Source organism: Amphiprion ocellaris, chromosome 24 (assembly GCF_022539595.1).
Source record: "Amphiprion ocellaris isolate individual 3 ecotype Okinawa chromosome 24, ASM2253959v1, whole genome shotgun sequence".
Lineage (NCBI taxonomy): Eukaryota > Metazoa > Chordata > Actinopteri > Pomacentridae > Amphiprion > Amphiprion ocellaris.
In genome coordinates this window covers 20,331,159-20,346,300 of record NC_072789.1, presented here as the reverse complement: position 1 = coordinate 20,346,300, position 15,142 = coordinate 20,331,159, and the positions used below count along the sequence as shown (strand labels likewise).

General features: G+C 37.4%; 1 protein-coding gene across 1 annotated transcript in view; it reads right to left on the bottom strand.

Annotated features, from left to right (window-relative positions):
• The window catches only part of ahr2 (aryl hydrocarbon receptor 2), a 104,048-nt gene extending 89,617 nt beyond the window's left edge, over positions 1-14,431 (bottom strand). Inside the window, exon 1 of the mRNA XM_055008198.1 lies at positions 13,996-14,431. Within this exon, the coding sequence (XP_054864173.1) occupies positions 13,996-14,054 (59 nt within the window). The 5' untranslated portion in view covers positions 14,055-14,431. The remainder of the gene's footprint in view (positions 1-13,995) is intronic.
• Between the last annotated feature and the right edge of the window lie 711 nt (positions 14,432-15,142).

The following is a 15,142-nucleotide window of genomic DNA, read 5'->3' as shown; positions in this document are numbered from 1 at the left end:
ACAGGAACCTCAGCGAGAAGCTAGTGGAGTGTAAAAGAGCCCACGTGTCGCATGCAAACTCTAAATAAAACCACCTCCAACGTCTCTCGAAGAAAAGTTTGCTTTTATATAAAGACGACACGAGAGGACCAAAAAATATTCAAAAGAAGAAGAAAACCTCATGCCAGAAGTCAGTACTTTAAGATTTTACATCTATAAAAGGACTGAAATACCACTAGATTTAGCCTTAAAGGGTAGAAACAGCCAGAAAAAAAATGCTAAACAGCAGAAAACTCCTGCGTAAAGTCAATATTGTATGATTTTACAGGATAATAGTTTGATAAAAAGAGCAAAAATATGTCTAAAAATAACCTTAAGCGGTAGAAACAGCCATAAATAAATACTAAACAGCAAAAAATTCTTGCTTGAAGTCAATATTTTTTTGATTTTACAGGTTCACAGTTCTATAAAAAGAGCAAAAAGTCCTCTCAAAATAACCTTAAGCAGTAGAAACAGCCATAAATAAACACTAAACAACAGAAAACTCTTGCTTAAAGTCAACATTGTATTATTTTCAAGGCTAATCATTGTATAAAAAGAGCAAAAATACCTCTAAAAACAACCTTAAGAGGTAGAACCAGCCAGAAAAAAATGCTAAACAGCAGAAAACTCCTGCTTAAAGTCAATATTGTATAATTGTACAGGCTAATAGGTGTATAAAAAGAGCAAAAATACCTCTAAAAATAACCTTAAGAGGTAGAAAAGAGCCAAAAATAAATACTAAACAGCAGATAAACTCCTGCTTATAAGTCAATATTGTATGATTTTACAGGCTAATAGCTCTATAAAAAGAGCAAAATTACCTCTAAAAATAACCTTATGAGGTAGAAAAGAGCCAAAAATAAACTCGCAACAGCAAAACACTCCTGCTTAAAGTCAATTTTGTATGATTTTACAGACTAATCGTTGTATAAAAAGAGCAAAATACCTCTAAAATTAACCTTAAGAGGTGGAAAAGAGCTAAAAAATAAATAGGAAACAGCAGAAAACTCCTGCTTAAAGTCAATATTCTATGATTTTACGGGCTAATAATTCTATAAAAAAAAACAAAAATACCTCTAAAAATAACCTTAAGAGGCGGAAAAGAGCCTAAAATGAAAGCTCCATTCCTGGACTGAGTCTGATACTATGACTGATTACATGATTTCACAGGATAATTCCTCTAAAAATGGAGCAAAATTCCTCTACAAATAGGACGAGGACAAAAATAAACATCAAGCAGCAGAAAAGCACATATCTAAAATGAGTGCAGTTTGACTTTACAGGTTAATAGTACTGTAAAAGTGCCAAAATTCATCTAAAAAAGGACATTAACACGTAGAAACAAGCCAAAAATAAATGTGAACAAGTGGCAGAAATATTCCCGTTAAATAATTTCACAGATTAATTGCAAAACTGGACCAAAATTACTCCAAAAATGACTTCAATTCCAAGATAATCACTCCAAAACTGAAAAAAAAAAATGTTAGATTAATTGTAGAAAAAAAATGGCCAAATACCTGTAAAATTAGCATAAATAACCACAACAGCAGGTGTCTAAGGTGCACTGTGAGTCTACATGTCAGTTTTAGTTGCAAAAAATATACAGAAAAGTGTAAAATACAGCGAGATGTGCAGGAAAAGTTGCTTCCTGGTAACATTGGTGAGCTCAACAGGTAAAATCTGAGGAAAATTACTGATAAGTGGCAGAAAATCTCACGTCTAAAGTGAGTATTCACATGCTAATTGTTCTATAAATAAACAAACATATGGGAAAAATATTAGATTAATTGTACAAAATGGTCAAAATACCTGTAAAATTAGCATAATAACCACAAAAGCAGGTGTCTACAGTGAGTATAGTATGATTTCATAGAATAATTGTTCTACAAATAAGCAAAAATACCTCCAAAAATAACATTAATTCCAAAATAATCATTAACTGAGGGAAAAATATTAGATAAATTGTAAAAAATGGCCAAAATACTTGTAAAATTAACATAAACAACCACAAAAGCATATGTCTACAGTGAGTATAGTATGATATCATAGGATAATTGTTCTATAAATTCAATTCAATTCAATTTTATTTATATAGCGCCAATTACAGGTCAACTTGTCTCAAGACGCTTTACAGAACCCATATGCCTGACCCCCAGAGCAAGCCCTAAGGCAACAGTGGCAAGAAGAACACCCTATAAATAAACAAAAATACCTCTAAAAATAATTTTAATCCCAAAATAATCATTAACTGGGGCCAAAAATATGAGATTAATTGTAAAAATTGGCCAAAATGCCTGGAAAATTAGCATAAACACATAAACAACAAACGCAAGTGTCTACAGTGAGTATAGTATGACTTTATAGGATAATTGTTCTAAACTTGGACCAAAAGTTCAAAAATAATCATTAAGTGGGAAAAATTCTCTTGCCTAAAGTAAGTGTAGTATGTTCATGCATGCTAATTGTTCTATAAATAAACAAAAAATACCTCTAAAAATAGCTTTAATCACAAAATAATCATTAATTGGGGATAAAATATGAGATTAATGGTAAGAAATGGCCAAAATACCTGTAAAATTAGCATAAATAATCACAATAGCATGTGTCTCCAGTGAGTATAGTATGATTTCATGGGATAATTGTTCTATTAACAAACAAAAATACCTTTAAAATAACTTTAATTCAAAAATTATCATTAACTGGAGGAAAAAATGTTAAATTGTAAAAAATGGCCAAATACCTGTAAAATTAGCATAAATAAACACAACAACAGGCGTCTAAACTGCACTATGAGTCTACATGTCAGTTTTAGCTGCATATATGTACTGTAAAGTGTAAAATCTGGAGGAAAAGTCGCTTCCTGGTGACTTTGGCGAGCTTAAATGTTAAAACCTGTCTGTGGCCGAGCTGCAAGCGTAACATAAAAGTGTAAAACCTCCCCTCCTTCCCCTCCCGTAAATAAGACATCTGCTTCCAATAATACTCCAGAACGCAACATATCTGAAATCGAGGCGCGATGGCTATCGCTACATTCCTGACTGCACGACTCCCCGCCAGAACAATGAGCGGCCAGTGTTGCTGCTGCTCGCTTTATCTGGCCGCCGATCTGTCCTGGAAGGGGCGTGGACTGTGCTGTGTTCAGGGGGTTGTGTTGGGCTCCAAGAAACACTCCCCGGCGTTCACACAAAAGCACTTTGTCTCCGACGGGGCAGCGACACCACTTCGGAACAAAAGAAACTGAACCGGTGCCCTGCCGGAGTTATGATACGAGGAAAAACAGCGGGTCGAGAAAACCGGACAACAACACCTGCAACCTAACACCTGTTTCACAACCAAAAGTGTGAAACATGTCAGGGAGCAACAGCAGAGATGATAAGGCCTGGAATCACTCAGAATCCACTGACATCCATATCACACCTTGGTGCATTTAACAGTAAATAATTAATCACTAAACACAACCTGGGTGTGGGGAAGCCGCACCAAACACATGCAGGAAAGGATTTTAAAAAAAAAAAAAAACAGCTGCAAGGTTAGAGGAAATAATCAATTACTAATTAAAATTTGGCCTTCTAGAGATTAAGTAAACTTGATTGATTGTGTTATTGATTTTTAAAATGCTCAAAATAGCTCATGTAGATAAATTCAACTCAATTTATTTAACTTTTCAAACTAATTTTTGACCGCACCTTGAGTTTAATGGAGACTAGAGGCTTCTTGGTGATTAAAGTATAGGTAATCGAACACCAAGAAGCCTCTAGTCTCCACTCATGTCAACAACAAATTAGTTTGAGTATGATGAAATAAAACGTTCTAGTGTCTTTATATAACAAATTCACACCAAATAATACTTAAAAAACTAGTTCTCGAAAGCCAGCATGGAAGCTTTTTTTGCCATATTAAAAAAGATTTTTTTATATTTTGCTATTTCCACCAACTTTTTCTAATTCAGTAATTTAAAAAGTGCAAAACGTTGTATATCAGTAAGCCTCTAGTCTCCATTAAACTCAAGCGGTGATCAAAAATTTATAAGTTTAAATAGACTGAAATAAGACATTCTAGTGTCTTGACATACCAAGGTGACACCAAATAACTGTACCTCCATGAAATGTTTTCTATGAGTGGAGAGCTTTTTAAAAATCAGTAACGCTGTTGTCTACTGCAAACACTACTACTTCCCGAAAGCTGGCATGGAACTTTTTTGGGCAAATTAATAATATTTCTTTAATATTTTGTTATTTCCTATATTTAAATCTAGACACTATAACATCTTATTTTATTCTTGTCGAAATGCTTTTAATCACAACTGAGTTTCTGCACTGCAGTGGCTGAGTGGAGATTAGAGGCTTCTCAGTGTACAAGTGGTTCAGCATTAATTCTAATCTAATGCACTTTAGCCATGTTTTCATAATGTATTTTTTGCATATTTTGAAGTGCTGTATTAGAAAAAATTGTTGGAAATGGCCAAAATTCAAAATAACATATTTAATTTTTGCAAAAACAATTTTTTTCAGCTGGCTTAAGTTGGTTTTAGACTTCTTCTAAGAGTTTTTTTAACTCACAACTAGGGAGAGTAGAGGCTTCTCGGTGTACAGTCACCAACATGTGAGGCATTTTAGCTATAATTGTAATCTAACATACTTTAGTCATCTCTCTATGATGTTTTTTATGCAAATATTGAAGTGCTGCATTAGAAAAAGTTGTTGGAAATGGAAAAAAATTTGAAAAAAAAAAAACATCTCTCTTTTGGCCAAAAAACAAAAAAATTTTACGCTGTCTTTTTCGAAGAGTTTTTTTTTTTTTTTTAACTTAGGACTAAACAGACTAGAAACTTCTTTCTCAAAAGTCACTACATTTGAGGGGTTTTAGCAGTAATACTACTATATCACAATTTAGTCGGGTTTTCATAATGGATTTTTTTTCACATTTTAAACTACTGAGTTTAAAAAAAATGTTGGTGGAAGTGGCAAAATTAGAAAAATAAAACTATCTTGCAGTTTCTATGCTCACTTCTGGTGATTTTGCGACATTTCTGCCTGAGTTATAGAAAACAGCACACGTAGATGAAATTACTTGGTTTCAGCTTGGATAAATCTGACATCAGAACAAGTTGCTTCACACTTTTCAAACTAATTTTTAGTCTCAGCGGTTGGAGGGGAGACTAGAGGCTTCTCTATGCACAGTTGCCTAGCTAACTTCTACTATAGCTTGCATAGGAAACATTTAAGGAATATTTGTGAATTTGAGTACAGTTTTGTTTATATTTTGCCTGTAGTAGGTCCACAAACGTAGCACAACATGGAAGCAGCGGGAGAGTGACAGCGAGAAGGATGGTGAATCTGGCACATGCTAACTATTCACATATGCTAAGTGGCTACGTGTCAACAGTCCCTTTCCAGGAACACAAACGGCAGCTCTTTTCTTGGTGCATTTACTCTGAGAATTGAGATCCCTACAGCGACTCAGCTGCTTCACCGTGTCCTGACCTTAGCCGGCGTTACAGCACCCAGGAAGTGAAAGTTGGGAGGCTGATGTCCGTCACATGTCAGTCATAAGAGAAACAGCATCAACACATCACCATGACTTCAACACAAACCACATCCATCAAAGCAAAACTAGTAATCTGACCTCTTTACTCCACAGAAATCATTGCTCAAAGTCTTTTTAACTTCAGTGCTAAATTTGATTTCCAGTCATCATAACAACAGGAACCACGTGGAAATCCATCTGTAGCACCACTAAACTTCAGTACAATCCTTCCATACATCAGGAAAATTAGTTTGATAAAAGCACTGATCCTACAATTTCCATCACCTGAACTATAATTGTAGAATAACACAAGCAGGCCTTCACATTTTAGAATGAAAAACAAGCAATAAAGTCTCGAGAAACGTCTCCATTTAAAGGGAAGCTTATCAATGGTTGGTTGCATTAAAGGTTTTGCAAACAGTCATCTATATCCCCTTAACGTTCTGCTCAACCAAATAGTAGAGCACATTTTGACTCACTATATTTTATTGAAAAATATGTTTTCGATAATTTCAGCTGATTCAGCCATCTCTGCCACTCGGTTGAGGTACATTATACTAAAAAAGAACACTAGATGTCACTTTGTTTTGACATAACATGCAGAAGAAGTGACTGTGCTCACAGGAAGTTAGCAAGAGCAAAATCACTCCTGACATGAGGCCTCTGTTTGCTGTGATTTTCAAAGGTAAGCTAATATTTTTTTGACATATTGTCATGTCTAAGGAGTTACTGAACATAACTGTGTAAACTGAAACATAAAAAAAAAGACCTAAAAGCATCAAATAATTTTTGCAAAACATGCTCTACTGTTTGGTAGAGGTCAGTTCATAACAAAATAATTGATTGTTGTTATTAGTGCCCCAAGGAAATAAAAAATATAAAGAAATAATTTTTTAATTGCTTTTTTCTTGGTGAGGATGTTAAAGGGATATACTGACTCCATCGTTTGGTCTGAGGCTGGTTTATTCCTTTCAGAACAGATTGTGCCAACATTTAGCCTTCCAAAATTCAAAGTACCTGCCGATGCCAAGTACTAATGGCTTTGTTTTTAAATTATAAAATCTGTTTGCACTTTACAGATTAAAAGCTTTCTTGAATAACTGAGCAGTGGATTGATGGATAATTAGCTCACTGTTTGAGGCATTCCTCAGGTTAAAATGCCAAACATTTGTGTCTTATTTCTTCATTGTAATTTGAATATTTGGGTTTTTTTGTTGGAAAACACAAGACATCACTTTTGAGGAAACCGTTGTTGTTGATACTTTATGGGAAAAACAACAAATTAACAAATCAAAAACGCTGATTTTGCTCCTCCTGAAGCCACATTTCTCCTCGCTAGTCGCCTCGAGGTGCATTTAAGGGGCCTCCATAATGGTGAAGGGGGAACAGCTTCCAGGTCATGGGAGGAGAGAGGACACTAGCATGCAGGTCGAGAATATCATGGCCGACATCCGATCGGCCTAATCCTGCACCACACAATGATATTTTAGACAATAGTGAGCTCTGGGGACGGCTCTTTCCTGTTTCAGCATCACAATGCCCCCGTGCACAAAGCCAAGTCCTTAAAGAAATGGTTTTCCCACTTTGGGGTGGAAAAAAAAGCTGGACATTAAGATACTATCACTGCAAAACCTTGCAGCAGGAGTCACAAACACAGCAGCACATTATAGCTAACACATTAGCGTCTCTTGCACTGGTCGGTTTTGAGATTTTGAGATTTTCTGCATCCATCACACATTTTCTTTCAGACGGATGGAAACAAACTTTTCAAAATACACATTCAGGTGTTTCTTTTGTTGCATTATTATTAGATATTAAAGCAAATTAGTATGTATTCATTAAGACAATACCTAATTCACATGTTTAAACATAAAATTTAAAGCCAGCTCCGATTGGCCTCTGTTAACACCAGTTAGCTTCTGTTAAGTCCAGACAGCTTCAGTTAGCTCCTGATAGTTTCTATTAGCTTTTCTTAGCTCTAGATTGCAAGTGTCTGCTCCTGTTAGCTTCTGCTAGCTTCTCTTAGCTCCAAGTGGCTCTGGTTTGCTAATAGGACCAAAGCAGAGTCAACTGGGGCAAAGAGAAGCTAGTAGATGCTAACAGGCACAGACTGTTAGCTTCTACTGGCTATCAACAGGTACAGATTGTTAGTTTATACAAGCTAACAGGAGCATGTGTCTGTTCCTGTTAGCTTTTACTAGTTTCTCTTAGCTCCAATTGGCTCTCGTTTGCTAACAACTGGAGCTAAGAGAAGATAGTTGAAGCTAACAGGAACAAAATGGTAGCTTCTACTGGCTAACAGGAGCATGTGTCTGTTCCTATTAGCTTCTACTAGCTTCTCCAGTTGGCTCATGTTAGCAAACCAGAGCCAGCTGGAGCTAAGAGAAGCTAGTAGAAGCTAATACATGCAGTGTGAGCTTCTATTAACTAACTGGAGCGAGTGTCTGCTCCTGTTATCTAGTAGAAGCTAACAGGTGTAGACTGTTAGCTTCTACCAGCTAACAGGAGCAAGTGTCAGCTCTTGTTGGCTTCTCTTACCTCCAATTGTCTCTGGTTTGCAAACAGGAGCAAAACAGTTAGCTTCTGTTAAGTCTAGACAGCGTCAGTTAGCTCTTGATAGTTCCTATTAGCTTTTTTTAGCTCTAGATAGCAAGTGTGTGCTCCTGTTAGCTTCTATTAGCCTCTCTTCATTCCAATTGGTGGGATGGGTCCAGTTTTTTTGTGCTTTTGCTCACTCATATCTCTTTTTCTTGTTCTTTAGGCAAAGTAGTGTTATTTTTTGTTTGGTTTTTGCAGATACACAACCCTTCAGACCAGCCTTTCTCAAACGTCTTTTCATAGTTGTCAGAGATCTGGGTTTTGATCTCATCATGTTGATTTCCTCCCTTATTTACCGTAACTTCCAGTTTCTTCTAGTCTCTTCAGGGTGTTGTTCACTCCTCTGGACACCATTAGCTGTTTTGTAAACTCTCTTTCAGTGGATCCTTCTGTCCTCAATGTACAAATTTGTACTCATGTTTCTTTACTCAGCTGTTTCTTTCTTTCTGTGGTAGTTATAGAGATATGGACGAGGTTGAGATTTACTGGGATTTTTGTATACTAAAGTGAATAATGCACGCTGTGTGATTTGCTTTTCACTTTTGCACTGAAGTTGTGACTCTTCTCAACCCTCAAACTGAGGCCTTCTTTTCTTAAGTTAACATTTATCAGCGATTGTCTGGTAACTTAAATGTATACCTGAAGGTAAACTGAGGAAAATGGTGCATATCAATGACAGCAAAGTCTGATCCTGCAGTACAACATCCCAGAATCTACGCAGGTTTTTAAAAAAGGCATTGTGAACAGAAATGTTTGACCTGTAGTGTTCCTCCAGGTCTTTTTTTTGTTGGCCTGTTGCTTTTATTTTCTGACTTTCATATTAGAGTTCTCTCTCACACGCGGACATTACTGTAAATTTAAATGTTCTACTTTTACAAAGCAGTGTAAACATAAAGGTACAGCGCCTCGAGACAGAGCGCTGTAACGCCGCCTCCAGACCTGTCTGTGGGTTAAACACACTCACTCAGTCATAACTCACTCACTCAGCCAACACCATTTCCCTAAAAAAAAACAAAACAAAAAGAACAGAAAGATAAACTCCCTGAGAGCAACTTTTCCTAAAAAACGAACATGGCAGACTTACGTAACCGTTTGCGTGACACAGAACTATGTTAATTTGAGTCGAGGGAGGGAGGAAAAAAACAACCCCCCCAAAAAAACACAGAGAGACAGAAGGAAAGACAGGAAAAAAGTATGTTGTGGCAGTCGGAGGAGGAGGAGAAAAAAACAGAGCGAGTCTCAGATTACGCCATCCTCCTGCCTCCCTCCTCCCTCGTGGAAACATTGCGTGAGAGCGCTCTCGCTCCACGTCCTGATTATGATTAATGCAGGTAGTACCACACACACACTGAAACCACGGTTCTGGCAGGGTTCTGCCAAGGTTCTCTGCTCGGGCCTGCGGTTCCGTGTGGAGCCGTTAACACGCCGTCTGGCTTGTTTAAGTTAAAAATCACAAACTGGGAAATCACACGGAGGAAGACGGTGTGGCTCAGAGCGGTCCTCGTGTTCAGTAAGGGTTCTGTAAGGGTTCTTCACAGCAGAGTGAAGGGTTGGGATAGAACGTATCAGGAGGGTGCTTTGGAGAACCCTTCTGGTGGTTCTTTACTGCACTTTAAAGGGTTTAAAATGAACCATCTTAGCATGGTATTTTGGTAGAACATCTCTAAAAGTTCTTAACAGCACTTTGAATGGGTTAAAATGAACTATTTCAGCATGGTTCTCTGGGAGACTACTTCTAAAAGTACTTCACAGCACTTTAAACGGTTTAGAATGGAACATGGTGCTACAGAGAACCCCTCAGAAGGTTCTTTACTGCATTTTGAATTATTTAAATGTACTCCTTTTCAGTATGGTGCTCTGGTAGAACACCTCTAAAAGTTCTTCACAGCACTTTGAAAGGGTTAAAATGAACTATTTTAGCATGGTGCTTTAATAGAACACCCCTAAAGGTTCTTTATAGCACATTAAAGGGTTTAAAATGAACAATGGTGCAGAAGAGAACCTCTCTGGAAGTTCTTCACATAACTTTCATTGGTTTAAATTTGAACTTTTTCAGCTTTTTAAAGTAGTAGAATCCATTTAAAGTTCTTTACTGCACTCTAAATGGTTGAGAATGGAACATCGTGCTACGGAGAACACCTCAGAAGGTTCTTTACAGTACTTTGAATGGTTTAAAATTACTCCTTCTCAGTATGGTGCTCTGGTAGAACACCTCTAAAAGTTCTTTACAGCACTCTGAATGAGTTAACATGAACTATTTCAGCATGGTTCTATGGGAGACTACCTCTATAAGTAAAATGAACCATGGTACAAAAATAACCTCTCCAAGGGTTTTTATAGCATTTTGAAAGGGTTAAAATGAACTATTTTAGCATGATACTTTAATAGAATAAATCTAAAGGTTCTTTACAGCACTTTGAAAGGGTTTTAAAACAACTATTTCAGCATGGTTCTCAGGGAGACTCCCTCTAAAAGTACTTTACAGCACTTTAAACAGTTTAGAATGGAACATGGTGCTACGGAGAACACCTCAGAAGGTTCTTTACAGTACTTTAAATGGTTTAAAATTACTCCTTCTCAGTATGGTGTTCTGGTAGAACACCTCTAAAAAAGTTCTTTACAGCACTTTGAATGGGATAAAATGAACTATTTTAGCAAGGTGTTTGAATAGAACACCTCCAAAAGTTCTTTACAGCACTTTGGAAGGGTTTAAAAATAACTATTTCAGCATGGTTCTCTGGGAGACTGCCTCTAAAAGTTTTTTACAGCACTTTGAAAGGTTTCAAATTACTCCTTCTCAGTACGGTGTTCTGGCACAATGCCTCTAAAAGTTCTTTAAAGCACTTTGAAAGGTTTAAAATGAACCATGATGCAGAAGAGAACCTCTCTGGAGGTTCTTTACAGAACTTTTTGGTTTAAAATGAACTTTTTCAGCTTTTTAAAGAGGTAGAACCCATTTAAAGCTAATTTACTAAACTTAGAAAGGTTTAAAAATACTCCTTTTCTCCTGCACTTTAAAGGGTTTTAAATGAACCATCTTAGCATGGTGCTTGAGAAAATGCCATGGAAAGTTCTTTACAACTCTTTGAAAGGGATAAAATGAACGATGTTAGCATGGTGCTAACCTCTACAACTTCTTTACAGCACTTCAGAGGGTTTACAATGAGCCATGCATGGTTCAAACAGAACCTCTCTAAAGGATTTCTACGGCACATTGAATGGCTTAAAATGAACTATTTCAGCATGGTTCTCTGGGATACTACCTCTAAAAGTTCTTTACAGCACTTTAAAGGGATTATAATGGAACTTGGTGCTACAGAGAACCCTTCAGAAGGTTCTTTACAGCACTTTAAAGGGTTTAAAATGAACTTATTCGCTTTTTAAAGTGGCAGAACCCATTTAAAGTTCCTTTACTGCACTTGGAAGGGTTTAAAATGAACTATTCCAGCATGGTTCTTTGGAAGACTACCTCTAAATGTTCTTTATGGCATTTTAAAGGGTTCAGAATGGAACGTGGGGCTAAAGAAAACCCTTCGGAAGGTTCTTTACAGCACCTAGAATGGTTTTAAATGAATTTTTTCAGAATGGTTCTTTGGTAGAACCCTCGAGGTTCTTTATGGCACTCTGACTATGGTGCTGTAGAGGAGCTCTCTAAGGGTTCTTTGCTGTCGGGCTGCAGCATCAACACTGTGATGTGCACAGTAGTGACACTGCAGGTCATGCATTATGAAGAGAGATGCGTCAACTCAAATGGATCCTGCTACAACATTTTCTATTGATTTATTTAAATGAAACAAGGAGTTTGTTGACATGCAGGTTCCAGGTGTTCACTGCTAACTGAGCAAGAAACAGCAGACAAACACTAAAAAGGAAGATTTGGTTGCAAAAAGTAACAACAAAAAGTTAGTTGTATGGAAATATCTTGACAACAGAGATGATGATCCAACTGCTAATCCATTCAGATGATGTTGTAGCTGTTACTAATGTTAGACCATTTAAATCGGCAGCATGAAGTTCTATATGACGAGTACTAAGTCATTCAAAGAGAACGTGTGTCTCACCAGAGTTACACCATATGAGGAAGTTCCCAACAGCAAAATGAAATCACTGATACAATAACATTTCACCTGGAGAAAGACGTGATACAAGGACTGCATTAGAGAACATGTCAAACGTTTTTCTACACCACCACGGATGTTCTATAAGAACATGTCAGCTTACTTTAAGATCATAGACAAACTTCTTGAGGGCAAAACTTTGAAGAACCTCTCCAACACGACTTCACAGCACCTTGAATTTTCTACAGAGAACAAGGTCCCTGACAGAACTTTTCTAAAAGGTTCTTCAGAGAACCCTACAGAATCTCTAATAGACTATTTGTGCATGGTGCCTTTGGGAACCCGTCCAAAAAGGTTCCATACAGAACCACATAGGGCCTCTGATAACTGGCATGGTGCTTACAGAACATCTCTACAAGTTCATCATAGCGCTGTATGGGGACTAGTGAGAACCAACATGGTTCTTTATAGAGTCTCTTTAGATAACCATTAGAGATCCTATATAAAGAACCAAAAAGTATGGTATGCTAAAGAGCTTTAAGGCTGTTTAAGTGTTATTGAAGAACCACTGTTTAGAGTATCTTCCCGAGCGTTTCTTTAAAGCACCACTGAGGGTCTATGAAGATCAACTTACTCTATTTTATGGGTTCCTGATACAGAACGGTCCAGTTTGAACCACTGAGGAAGAACGTTAGACTAGTTTAGTTTGCTACTGAGGGAACTGTTCTTCTCCTAAAGGTTCTTTACAGCATATTTAAGGAACATCAAAGTCTGTAATCCTTATGAAAATCCTTAAAATGAAGACATTGTTTACCAAAGGGCCTCAAAAAAAAAAAGAAAAAAGGTTCCGTTTTGGTGCACAGAATGACTTTGTGGTTCTTTAAATGGTGCTAGAATGAGTCCTGAAACATGAGATTGACTTTATTTCTGACAAAGCACAGCAGAACAAAGAGCCTAAAGGTGAGGTGAGGACTCATGCTACCGCAGCGTTAAAACAGGGTTCCTTACAGAACCATTAAAGGCTCCAAACTGAGCAAGTGGAGGCAGAAATAAAGTCAGTCTGAAACGTCTCTCCACTCCTTGTGTATACACAAACCCTGAAGAACGGCTTTCCGGTGCTACAACACTGGATCTCAAATTGTGGTCGGGGGCCCTCCAGGGTTCCTTGAAGGGGAACCCAAGGGAGGGAACAAAAATGCCACAGAGAGGTTTGCTCAGATCAGAAGTCGAATCAGAAGAAGGCGGCGTGACGACTTTACTGATGTGGGGTTTCACTGTGTGCACTGTTAACCTGCCCGCCTACACAACACACTCACACAAAAACCCAGAAACAAGAACAAAATGCAGCTCAACAAATCTCACAAGCTGCTGGGATCACATGTAAATAACAGTGGAGCAAGAGTTTTGTGTAGTTTCCACGCTGGACTGCTGCCAGCTCGGTGTTTGTGCACAACCACAGCAGGGAAAACAGACTTTAGAGCAGAAACACTCTGGAGATGTTTGCACAGCTGCACCTCAGAAGGAGCCATGTACTGTAGTAGTAGTACAAGTATGCACTGGTGGTACAGTAGCACGTCCCAGTGCAGTAAAAACACACTAAAGCAGGATGTTTGTAGTACTTATGGGAGTAATATCTACTTTAACTTCACTGGGGAGGATCTGAAGCATTGTGTATAATAATAGCAGGGTTAAATCCACATGTTAAAGTGCACTAAAGTGGGTGTTTGTGGTGGTTTCCTTCCCCAGCAGCCAGTAGAGGGTTAAACCACACGTTTGGGACTTTTTCACTTACATTTTCTGGACCGGCTTCTTCCGTTTCTTCGCCGCGTAAAGCGCCGTGTTCGGCATCATGGTCACTTCGGAGCAAACAGCAACAACAAAAAAGAAAAGTGGCTTTATCCCTGTTTCTCTGTCGGTCCCGGTAACAGGAGGCTCACATGCCCCGAGAAACGGCGAGGCGAAGCTGGCAGTGAGTCGGTCAGAGCCGCTCGGTCCTCTCGGCTGCTTCACAACTCGGAGCTAGCTTGGTGTAAAAAAGTACTTTTCCCCGATTTAGCTACAACAAACGTCGGTGAGACATCAGTAAACTGTCACAGCTTTTCATATTCCTCAACCTGTAGCGTCTCCGCACCGACTGGCCGCGAATAAAAGCGACTTTTAGCCGTTAAAAGAGTCTGGAAGAATTTTTACGTAAGTCCTCTCTGCGCGTCGCCGCCGTTGTGATTTGACAGGGCCGCTGCCGCCGCTGCGCGCTCCCGTCGTGTATGTGCCTTACTGTAATATGAGAGCAGAAATATTTAAGGTGGACCAGACGTTCCTGCAGCCAGGCATCGACTGGATAAACCGCAATCCGACCGGGAGAACCTTAAAAAAGTTTGCCATGCTTGTGTAAGTACAGTGTTCAATTTAGGAAAAATAATATTTATTAAATAATAATATCAATGCGTATTAGCTATGGCATAAACACATCTTTATGTATTAAAAATGTTTACATTTAGTTTGATGCATTTATTAATATTTACAGGGGCTTGTCAAAATCGTATCAGTGCAAATAAATAAAATATTTATAAAAGCAGAATAAATGCATTTTATTTATCGCATTTAAAAGTTTACAAATTTTACATGTTTTACAATATTTGCGCTATAAAATAAATATTACTTCCAGTAATAAATAACTCTGCAATTTTACATTTTAATATCCAATAAATAATGTGTCACTGTAGAGAAATACATCATTAAACATATTTTAAAGAAATATATATAATAATAAACTAATATTCATAATATTAATGTAATAAATAAATTATGATATATATATATATATATATATATATATATATATATATATATAAATTATAACATAAATTATCATATTTCATATGTATACAAATTTAAATTATCATATGTATTTATGTACATTAAAGAAACATTTCTATATT